Source organism: Mugil cephalus, chromosome 3 (genome assembly GCF_022458985.1).
Source record: "Mugil cephalus isolate CIBA_MC_2020 chromosome 3, CIBA_Mcephalus_1.1, whole genome shotgun sequence".
Classification (NCBI taxonomy): domain Eukaryota; kingdom Metazoa; phylum Chordata; class Actinopteri; order Mugiliformes; family Mugilidae; genus Mugil; species Mugil cephalus.
This window is the reverse complement of record NC_061772.1, coordinates 10863881-10875796: the sequence shown is the minus strand read 5'-3', so window position 1 is coordinate 10875796 and position 11916 is coordinate 10863881. Positions and strand designations below refer to the sequence as shown.

Genomic DNA, 11916 nt, shown 5'->3' with positions numbered 1-11916 from the left:
TTTAAATACATGGGAAAAGCTGATGAAGCATTACGGTTTGCCCACATTTAACACATTTATCAACATCAGTACAGTTAATAATAATGCCAGAAACACACCAGTCTTAGCTGTAAACAAAGGAATAACTCACAGTAGTTATACATAGGTTGTCCCCAGGTAGTGCATGTATAGGTCTTGTACTAGGACTGAGCCAATGACCTGGATTTTGGTCCTCACTGGACTACACCTATAATACATCAACACCCACTCGGACTCACCCTGAAACCCACACAGTTACGGAAGAGAACCACCAATGACCTCAGTCACAAACAAAGTTTAGTCAAAGACATAATTTTTGAATCATCCATAAACACACGCTAGGTTTAATTTAGCCTGATTTGGAAAATGACAATGAAAATGATAAAAAATGTTGTTCCTATGTGGGCAGCGCCACTCGGTTGCTAGGCAACACTCTAACAACGGGGCAGTCATGGCGGAGAGCAGCCAAAGTGCAGGTTAGCACTAACTAGCTAATTATCTACCGACTATTCAGCGGTTTAAATAATAATGTTCAGACAGAAACAACAGGTGTAATTTCGTTTTGTCTTGCTCCGTGATAGCGTAATATTTTAACTTCAGCGGTTATTTCTGCAGTAAAAGGCTAGCTAACTGTTAGCTCTGTGCTCTGCTTTGTTTTCCTTTTCTCTGCCAGAGACCAACCTGACAGATGTACAAAATGACATCAAAGCTGCCTTCAAGCCGTTTGATTATCAGGCTAATAACACGGTGGACGTCAGGTGAGTCTTAATAGCCCGTAGCACAATGTAAAAACACTTTGTTTAAAGGTCCAGAGTTACAACATTTAAAAAACACAAGTGTTACTAACAAATTAAAAGTACGTTTTGATAATGGTCCTTCTAATGCAATGCAGTAGAAATAGTATTTTCTATTAGTTGCAGGACAAGTTTGTGAATCTTTTGTTTGTGAGCTCATGGAAATCTCTGCAAAGGGGTTTCAGCTTAAACCTGGACTTATCAGCCTTTTCTAAGTTTATTGCATAAGTGACTGTGTAAAATCACTGATGTAGCTGAACATTTTCTACACGTCCATCTGAAATATATCACTCAAGTACAGGCCCGTCTCTTTAAATAAAAGGTGCTTTTCTGTGTTCAAAGGAGATTATTATGCAACAGGTCACTGCTTTTGTTGTGGTAGTCTCTAAATTATACTAACTACTAACTTGTATATATAAATATACATGTCCTGTCAAGTCCAAATAGTTGGTTAACAAGTTCATTTGACAGTATGTTTCTAAAGAACCTCACGCCACAGATGACACGTTGCGTTTTAAATAGAGTGTAAATTACACAGTGAACATAATGAATGTTATGAGGAAAGTTACACCCATTTTGTCCTGTAGTTTTTACTGTATCCCTGCTCCTTCCTGACTGTTTGGTGAACGGTGAAACATGTCTGTTTGAGGTCAAGGCCGTCCACTGAATCTAGTGCAGCTAGATAAATAAACCAGTGAGATCAGTATACGAGTGGTTTAACTGAAACTATCCGGTTGATTTCTTTTCATTAACGCCCTGTTTTTGTTTTTTTAGGGAGATTGGCACCATTATATATTCACTGGGTTGCTTCCCCTCTCAGGCCGATCTACATGACTTCATAGCTGAGGTCAGGACTAACTTCTGGTTTTTCTTATTTTAAATGAACCAGGCAAACATCATCTTCTTCTGATCCCCTTAACAAAAAGTGTTCAAAAATGTACATTTGATATTTTTAGTGAGTAGTATTTGTTTCATTTACTGTTGTGCAAATCTGGAATTGCAGTCAGTCTGACTTAGTAATGTACAGAGAAAATTATTATTATGCTTAGTGACATTATAAGCAGAATGTAAAATGTAAGTATTTAAATGAAATAATAAAACAAAAGAACATTGTTCTTTCGGACCAGGTGGAAGAAGATCACACAGGATATGTCCATTTGGACAGGTTCCTCCCAGCCATGACTAAAGTGCTGGTGGAGAACAAGTAAGATAGTTCAGTTATCGACAGTGTATGTGTGAATGTATGTGAATAGTGAAATATTGACCCCAGTTTCTGGTTAAGCAAGTTTCAGAATTTTCCTATTTAAACCTCAATTTCCCATTAGTCTATCAGAACTGAATAAGTTACTCGGATGAGTGGCGAAACGTCTTCAAGAAATCCTACAAGTCCAGTTGCCTTTATTCAACACCTTTCGGATTATGACCTGGATGACTGAGAACCTTCACAGACATATGTGAATAAATGCAAATAGTTAATTTAGATGGTGAGGTGACTGCAGGTGCTTGTTCTTGTAGTATAACATTTATTGCTGTGAATCAATGAATGATGCATCAGTTTTCAGATCACGTTTATATCTGGTAAATACTGTATAATGAGATTTCTACAGCAGCATTTCACTGAACAGTTGTGTATTATAAATCTGTAGTGGCTTACTCTGTGTTCTTTAATCTTTTAGTTATGTAAATAAAAAACGTAACCGACACATTTCTCTTGCGATTTGTTCTGAAATAGTACTTTTACACCATATCTTTATTATTGTCTTTTAGGTTCCCTCCCATCCCTGAGGACCTTCTGCTTCAGGCCTTTGAGGTGAGAACAGTAACGAGTGTTACTGTTAATGAGATGTAAATGAAAATGAGTTGCCTGGTATTGAGAGTCTCCCAGATCTGTATAACTGGAGATCCCTTTAATGTCCCTTACTAATACAAGCAACTGTGCAGTATAATAATGTATAGTATTTGTTCAAGTGTAAAAGTGCTACCGCGGCATTTCCAGGTTCTGGACAAAGAAAAGAAAGGATACCTGGAGCCTGAGGAGCTGATAAAGTATATGACACAAGAAGGTAACGCATAAGCCCTGACGCCCACAGCATGACCCATAATGCAGGAAGAGTTTTTAACCGTTGCTGCGTTGTGCTTATTCATGGTTGTTTTCAAGGTGAGCCCTTTACTCAGATGGAGGTGGATGAGATGCTGACAGCACTCGCCGACCGTGAGAAGAACTTGATCTATTACAAAGACTTAACCAGCCAGCTGACTATTGACCCCGACATGAAGGGTTATCCAAAACGTTGAGGACCATCACAAACTCACACAATTTGTGTAAATGGTCTGCAGATAGTGCAGTCTCTCATTTTCATGTTCACATTCAAGACGCTCAGCTGCCATAAGAGCAGTGTCTGTTCTTTTCTCAGTATGTTTTTAATATGGACTTGTTGCTCTGCCACCATGGTATAATTAATACATAAACAAGGTTTAGTTCTCATTATTACACTAATTAAATTGTAAAATCATTGTTGGATTCAGATCAAAATGCTTGTTCAAATGGGAAGATTTAAGAAAACTTATCAGTGGTATTAGCTCATACATTGCGGCAAAGCTCTTGTATTTAGAGGTTTGATCTGGCAGAGATGTTCTCATGAAACACATTACACAGGAAAGGGCACATATAGTATAAATCGATTTGACTGAAAGCAGTCCACTTTTTGTTAATATATTCACACATCGAGATCATCATGTAGCTAATGAAAGACATATTGGTTGTAATCGTGCACTTGAGTGGGTTTAACAGTGAAGTCATTCAGACTGCTGGTGTGTGGATTCTGGGGCTTTGTGAGGTGATCTGACGATGCTAAAATATGCATCTAAATCTGAGAGGGAAACGCTACTTGTAACAAGAGCTTGTTGCTGTTCCAAACCCAGAGTGTGGGCTGAAAATAGAGTCTAAGGCAACACGCTGGGTTTCAAAATAGCATGCTCTGCTGCACAGGATTTACAGCTGTGAAGCACGGTAAAGCCAGGTTTTGAACAGAAAATGTTCACCGTTGTAGATATTCAGTCTACAATCCCATGTAGCATGGACTCAAGGCTTGATCCTTAAGCTTCCTTAAGCTGCAGATACGAAGTAGCCACTCTGAAACTTCAACGTTAAAAGTAATTTGACATCTGACTGACAAGCTCCTGAGTGAGAACATAAATTATTTACAGTATCTGGGCACCCTGGTGGCGTCAGTAGGTGCAGCCAAAGTACATAAATAAAGCAGGAATTAGTAACAAAACCAAGGCCAACAACACCACCAGTATGAAGTGATGCTAAATGAAATGAAACGTGTTAAATGTTGGGAGGAAACTACGTGATGGTGACTTTGCAGTGACAGGATGGCGTCTTTATCGCTGGTGTCTTGTGTCTTAATGATCATTAGCTTTGCAGTAAATGACCCTTGGCGTATTAAAAAACAAAACAAAGCAATGATCGCTTAATCATCGTAGACTTTTATCTCAGGTGATTCTGCATTGGATAAACAACATGCATGAAACAGTTAAACACAGCTTTGGGACATGGATGATTAGACTTATCTAAAGCTTAGATAAGTACTGCAGAGGGAAACACAAGCCGACCTCTATATGAGCATGGATGCATGCGGTGGCTCCAGTTCACAGTTTAACACAACCCGTCATCTTCTAATCACTGTTTAAGACAAAAAAGAAATCATTAGCGTATAGTGATAGAAATAAATCTGCACGAAAAGTTCCCTTTTCACAAAACGTGAAGTAAAAACAGAAAAAAGGCTCATTTACTTTCAGTTTAACTAAACAAAAGCATCAAATCAGTACGGTGAAAAGACTCGCGAGGAAAAGATTTAAAGGGATTTCTTTGCCTTTACATTCTTCTTTTTCTCTGGCCATCGTCCTTTTGAACGTGTTCCTCGTTAAAATGTGGCTGTAAGCTTTCGACATCACATCGCTAAGAAAGCAATGAACACGTTTCTCAACAAATTGTGTACTACACTGAGTGAAGAAAATAACTGAAGCTCGGTCTGTGGAGGAATGTTTGTACATGGTGAGGAAGTTGTAAGGCTGCATCACCAGTTCAGTCCAGTTGCATCAATAAATACGCATTTGAATATAAGTGGTCGTGTAGAGACAGGGCACAACTTCTACCTATAGATCAACATTATCTCATTAATATCAGGAAACAGGTGAAAAGTGAAAGACGACACATCATGCTGGATCATTCTTGTAGCTGGACACTGAGGGCAGAGCTGTCTGGCTTTTAATCCTACTACAAGAGAGACAAAGGAAACGTATGGAAACATTTACGAGTGGTCCACTACTCCACAAATCAATGGGATTCATGGTGAGCAACACCATGGCTTCAAGTAAAGAGATCCGTGTAACTATGTTTCACTGTGTCCAAACACATAATGTGAAATGTGAGACGCATGCCAGTAACTTCTCCCATGCAGCAACGTTATCTGGAGCAGTCCACACTTATTTGGTCCTTAAAGCATCAGAAATTGACAAAAGGTGAGAGGTAGAGACCAAGAGGAACTATGACAGATACAAGTATGACGAAGAAACAGGAAATAGAGAGAGACAACAACAGGTGATTGACAAAGGGAAGGACAAACCACTCTACCCTTGCATGTAGGTAGAGAGGAAATTTTTTGACATCATATCCAGTAACCTCCTAACATCATTTTTGCAAGATTGCTCCACAACGGAACTACTGAGGAATGACAAACCAAAAGAAACACACCCTAACTACTCTGCACACTTTTCACATATACTGGGAAGACCAGTAGCTTTCTACCATAAATATTTCTTTGCCTTAGTGAATGGGACAGAAGAGGGAAGAGGCAGGACGGCCTCTCAGTAAAATGGTCTGAAAATGCATTTTGCTCAAAGGCAGCTGAGATCAAAGGCTTGTTCACTGGTTTGAGCTGTAGCTTTAATGTAGCCGGTTCATATCTAATATATGAGCATCATTTTTGAATCGCTGCACAGCGAAGTGGTCAAAAGAATTCATCCAATAGCCGAGCAAAACTTGACACACCCTCTTTATCTCATCCTGACTGAAGGCCTGAGAGGAATAGAAAAGGACAGGCCATTAAAATCACTAGAGTCGGACAATGACTACAGTGAATGGGTGGGACGTGTTTTGGCTCTAAAGGTCAAATAACTGAGTGAAAGGGGCTCAACACTCAGAGACAGAGAATTAATCATTATGTCCTGACAACGTTAACACAAGGGAGGATTAAATCCTTGACGACGCCCTCGTCCAATGTAAACACAAACACACCTAACTGAGACTTAACTGCAGAAAGTCTGGTTAGCATAGAAATCACTCAGTTGTCAAAACTGATTATTGAGTTGATTGGTTCTTCATGAGCAAAAACAAAATCAAAACCAAGTTCATATATTCAAAGAGTGGGTGGCCTAGCCTGTTGAACAACCACTGCACTCCATCATCTGACTCCTATGAATGAGAACAATAAATTTCCTCATGGTCCACTAGGCCCACGAGCTGCAAAGGTTACCACCGTTAGCCTGATACCTGCCACAGCGGCTGGTTTGTGTCACGCCCAGATCAAGTTTCCAGAGTCACGCTGTTTGCCGACATCTAGTTCGTACTAGACAAGCATGGATCATTTCGTGTCCTAAACTAGATCTGCAGCACCAGGCCGGCGGCTGAGATGTTGTCCCCTCCACCTGCGGTCTGGTAAACCTCGGTGCACACCAGCACTGGAGCCACGCAGATCTCGTAGTCGTCCTCATCCCAGCAGCTGACAGGCCTGGTCTCCTGCAGAGGGATGCGCTGGCTTCCCTCCCGCCGACTCACAGAGAAGGAGTCGTCCATGATGAGCCTCGCTTTGCTGGGGTCAATGTCGTTAGAGCCACAGACGTGGCGGTTGGCTGTGAGCGAGGCCTTGGCTGTGGCCGACATAGTGTTCTTCCACTGGGAGCCACGCGTCACGATCATGGCCTGGAAGGCCAGCGTGTGGACGTGGAGCCGGGTCAGCGGCTTAACCTGAGCTTGACCACCGCTTGTGTCACTGTCTGCGAGTGAATCCTTGTGGCGCTGGTTGAGGATGCGATAGACCTCCCTCATCTGGTCGAGGACAGTGGCTACTCGGGGGTTCGGGTCTGACAACACGGTGATGTTGGAGCCTTTGAGCAGGCTAAGCAGGTTGGGAAGTTCCTGTTCATTCATCCCTAAAGAGTCCGCCTGAAAAAACAGGATTAGACCAGTTCATTAAACTGCATCAACCGAACTGAGCATCTCAGAAAAGAAAACACACTGTTGCAACCAGGTTTTTGCAATGAGAGACAGTCTTTCACAATCATTAACACTGTAAGCGCAGGGTATTTAAACCAAAAAAAAAAAAGATTGTGATCTTAAACATTTCTTAGTATACGTCACACTCAGGTACACGCCTCGCTGACTGTTACGTTTCTGAGCTGAGTGGAATAAAATAACTGCAGTTGAAAAAGAAATACCAAGCAGAAGACTTTTAGCAAAAATTCTAAATTGTGACAGTAAGAAAACAGAGGAATGTATCATTCATTTTTTTTTTGGATGTAAACAGTATGTAAATAAAGGGAGGTACATGCAGTTCCTACTGTGCCGGTTTTGTTTACCAATGTATTCAACAAATTTTACTAAACAAATCTCAAACTACCCGACACTGTGTGCACATTTGAACTACGCTGCCTCAGACTTTTCTATTTTTCATCCCTGTGTTTGATGATCGTTTGACTCTCTTGCGTTAATGTAAATGTTGAAGTCACACATACGTGGGGGATGACGTAGTGGAGCAGGTCTTCCATTATACTCTCTTCCACAAAACTGGCCATTTCGAAATGGATCCCGATCTGTGGCTTCGTGGAGGACAGCAGGTCTGCCAGGCGGGAGAAGAGAGCGCCTCGTTCGCCTGGAATAAGGAAAGAAAGGTTAGATGAAGAGAAAGGAAATATGAAGAAGGCATGTCAGGTAAAAGGATGCTGAAGGAAAAGACTGACAATGAAAAGAAAACGAGGGAAGGGAAGTTTGAGAGGTGAGAGACGATAGAAGAGGGATGTGGGAGAAGAACAAAGCGCCGACAAAATGACTGTCACATCAAATAGCACACAGATGATTGACTGTACAAACAGTCTGGTTCAGAGGGAGAAGTTAGTTATGATCTGCCTGTGCCTGCTATGTCCTCTCAGTCTGACCGCCTTTTATTCCCTCTTTGAAGACCTGTCCCCATCAACAGCCATTAAAACATGTTTTAAATTGAATGAAGTAGTTATTTGAGCCCAAACTCTTATCTACAGACGTGACTTCAGAGAACAATGCTAATCAAAAAGTAATTTTCTTATCAGCATGAGTGTATAAAGATTAACTGCCCGTGGCCTTATTTAACCTTTGAGCGTAACCAACTGTTTGAGCGAAATTAATTTCAAATAAATAAAGGTTGTCACAGTCTTTTCTGACCTGACTGGAAGGGGAAGTTGTCCATCATTTGCAGCCCACCCACCACCAGCAGATCTGGTTGAAAGTCTTTTAGTTTCTCAGCAAACGCCTCCATAGAGGCCAGGTAGGGGTTGTGGTCATCACTGTGGATTATATATCTGCAAAGAACAAACAAAAACAAACAGAGCCAAATAAAGCTACCAGGCAAGTCTTACATTTGTTTAAATATATGTGTATGTGTTTGTGTGTGTTAACCAGAGCCTGATATAAAGAGTGAAAACGTGTCTTAATACACACACACTTTTGTGTGTGTTTTTAGAGCCGGTGCTCTAAAATGATCTCAATAAGACTTACCTGTTGGCTCTACGTGATGTGTACCTCCCCCAGCTGGCACCAGACGGATACTCCAGGATCAGGTGAATGTCTGGCTCTTCTACTATGTTACCCGCCACTAGACAGACAGAAGCATAAAATAATTAATAGAGGAGGAGGGAGTACAAAAGGAAAAGTCCAGTGTGCGTGATTATTAAAATGAGATGGACAGATCAGTGAAAGTCGTAACAGTGCGTTTGTCTGTGCGTTTACCTGTAATGTGCTGGGACAGGACATCAGTGAAATCGGGACTGAAACTTCCCCCTAGCAACACATCACATCCCTCTATTGCCATGCGACCAGCCATTACCGGAGCGTTGCCGCCTACTGACCATCTGTTCCCAGGTAAGTCACGCGCCTCCTCAACGAGCTCACTGAAGAGGGTGTCATTAAACATGAAACGCCTGCAAAGAAAACAAGTGAAACGTTGAGAAAATGGAAACACTGAAACTTGAAAGCAGCTACAACATTTGTTCCTTGTCTTTCTTATCATTCATTGATCTTATTGAGGTAGGATGATGTGGCATTAAATACATAAATTATACATCATTACACAGACCGTTAAACTGGTCTATTGGCAGACATTATTGAATGTAACAACAATTTCAGTGAAACGGGTCAAAGTTTATTTTTAATAACCTTCCCCCCAGAAGGATATTGTCTGTGTGTCGATGAAAATATTTTCCGACTGATGCCACTGATCAAGACATGTCTGAGGTACCAAAAGCTGAAGATACGGATTCGCCTGAGCTTGTTGTAGACAAATCTTGTTTAGGGAGAATGACACATTTAAAATAAGAGAGAGAAACTCCTTAAACAACTATTCGAGTAATGTCATACGAGAAATATGAAGCCAGTGCTGTGTGCAGTAAACATACCAAGTCCAAAAACAGACTCAGAGCGTTGTAAAAGCGGCATGTCTGCATTTTTTTGAGTTTTGCCTAGTTCAACTTCTAGTTTAAGGTTAAATGTAGTTCAACTGGTAAAAGTCACTGGAAAATATGCCTATTAGTTAAAAAAAATACAGAACATGCGCTTTTTGACACATGCTCTTGGCCTTTTTGTCTTTCAGGAAGTGTGTATCCACGGGGTGCGACAAGGAAACTGTTTTAAAATGGTCGTTCTCTGCTCTCACGAACATTGTATCCTCTTGTAACAAAAACAATAACAGGAAGGCACAGTTAACCTGTCCAAACACTTAAACTTTCACATTCAAATATTTGCAGGTGTACTGGTTTATGTTCATGTGCATGTATTTTCATTAGAGCAGTGTAAACCTCGGGTTACTCGACAGCTCGCTCTTGTCACACAACTTTACTTACTCTGCAGCAGCTCCCGGTGCAAAGAAGTAGGCAAAGCTCTGAGCCAGCTGCTCAGCATTTTCTATGTAGTCATGATGTAGAGGCTGGTCCGTTGAAGGGAGGTTTATCTTCTTCAGCAACGACACACCATCTACTATCAAGTCAACACAACCTCCAAAACCTGTGAATCAAGCAGCAAAGAGAGATGATGACGCAGCAAAAACACACTGAGCTGCAGGTATACGGTTAATTATTTTGGGTAAACAAACACGAGATGAAGAGATAACATCGCAAGATGACATTGCATTTTCTGTTAGACTCAACTAAAACCAGGCGCACAAGCCACGCAGCTGCTGCGTCCAGTGCTGCTGCAGCGGACGGTCAACTGATCAAACACGTCGTCAGTTTCAGCTGCTGGATCGAATGTCTCTCATCAAGACATAGCTCTGAGCTAAAACATTCCCTGTCAAGTCTGAACAAATGCCAAGACAAAGGATAACAACGCCAGATAGTTTACCAGTGAGGAAAAATGGCTCAGAGAAGCAAGAAATATTAAAAAGATTTCACATTTATTTAATCTGACTTAGTGGCACCAGCTTGATTCATCCATCTCTGTCAGGAAGTTGTTTTTTATGTTGTTGTTTATTTTGATTTATTGATTTTCAGTAAATAACAGTTTGAAATTCTTGTCATGTCCTCAGCATTTGTGTTGCATTTCTGAGACACTTTGTCAATTTGACACTGTGTTATAGCTCTGAATATTAACAGATTAGACTTCGAATAATTACCAACAATTACAAAGTTAACAGGTGTGGACGTTGTGGCTGGACCTGCTGATGATCTGGGTAAAGGTTGGGCAGATAAGACTGTTTTAGTGTTTTTTTCCTCACAGTCCAAAGGAACAGGTTTTAGCCATGATCATGAGAGACTGGACAGAGGACAACTGTGGGGACTATCAGTGAGAGAAGCTTGTTGAGTGACAGACTGATGTCTTTGTCCTGCTCCACAGGGCCCTCAGGATAAACTAAGTGTCTATCACATGGATGTTTACCAGCATTTTAATACAAAGCCCTGGTCTCCAACTGGTTCGTGGAGGATTTCTGCTGAAAATCTGATGACTGTGCAACTCATTTGTGGCTTTAGTGGCTGCAACATAACATATTCTCAGATCCCCTTGACTTGATAACTGTGATAGTTTGTCTCATGACCATTTCAGATTCACTTTACTTTGTCCCTGTATTTTGTTAGAATTTTAAGCAATAACGCAACATAACATTAGCCATTTTATTAGCTATACTGTAAAATACATGTTGATTTCAAACCACCATCTGTTTCATTAGCGAAAGGGTAAAAAATAAATAAGGTTAATGCTGTAAATGTTCATCTGGAGCGAATTAATATTTCGGATGCCATTCGCCTCGGATTTGGTGATTATTAACCCCACATACCCCCCGGACTGTGTGAAGCTATCCACTGTGGGCTAGCAGCTCTCAGTACGTACCCACAGCCACTCTCGGTCTGGCGACGTTGTCCACGAAGACTTTGCTTTCAGCCCGGAGCAGAGAGGACAGGACGGTGTCCAGGCGGTCGTCCAGTCCTGCATTCTGGGGTGAGCGGAACCAGAAGGCCAACAGAACCACAAACAGGGACACAGCAGACCCGTATTTCATCCACGACACCCTGCCTCCCCCTTCCATCGCTCCCTGTGTTGGCTACGGCGGCGGCTCGCGCAGTAATGAACAAGCGCTCCCTCCTCTCGACCAGTAACGTGCGGCGCGGTCGGCCGGTCTGTTCGCTTTGAGAGCCTGGCTGTCCCGGATGTACCTCAAATGGGCGGATACTGAACAATATCCGGGAGTTCAGTTTTGAACTCGAATCATCACCACATCATCCCTCTTATTACTCCTCCTCCAAACACTTTCTGAAGTTGTTTTGCGAAGTTGACCACTTTCACACGTCTTATTTTGTAGCA

General features: G+C 41.6%; 2 protein-coding genes across 2 annotated transcripts; one reads left to right on the top strand and one right to left on the bottom strand.

Moving 5' to 3' along the window:
- Positions 1–69: 69 nt before the first annotated feature.
- Positions 70–4590, top strand: efcab2 (EF-hand calcium binding domain 2). Its single transcript, XM_047581585.1, has 7 exons — positions 70–494; positions 692–776; positions 1587–1659; positions 1940–2016; positions 2580–2622; positions 2809–2875; positions 2971–4590. Exons 1-7 carry the CDS (start codon positions 407–409, stop codon positions 3105–3107), a joined length of 570 nt encoding a protein of 189 aa, XP_047437541.1. The 5' UTR covers positions 70–406; the 3' UTR covers positions 3108–4590.
- adpgk2 (ADP-dependent glucokinase 2) lies at positions 4287–11899 on the bottom strand. Its single transcript, XM_047581581.1, has 7 exons — positions 11446–11899; positions 9966–10125; positions 8857–9047; positions 8626–8722; positions 8293–8429; positions 7611–7747; positions 4287–7041 (listed from the first exon to the last, which is right to left on the bottom strand). The coding sequence occupies exons 1-7, from the start codon at positions 11639–11641 to the stop codon at positions 6478–6480; spliced, it is 1482 nt and encodes a 493-aa protein (XP_047437537.1). The 5' UTR covers positions 11642–11899; the 3' UTR covers positions 4287–6477.
- Positions 11900–11916: the final 17 nt, after the last annotated feature.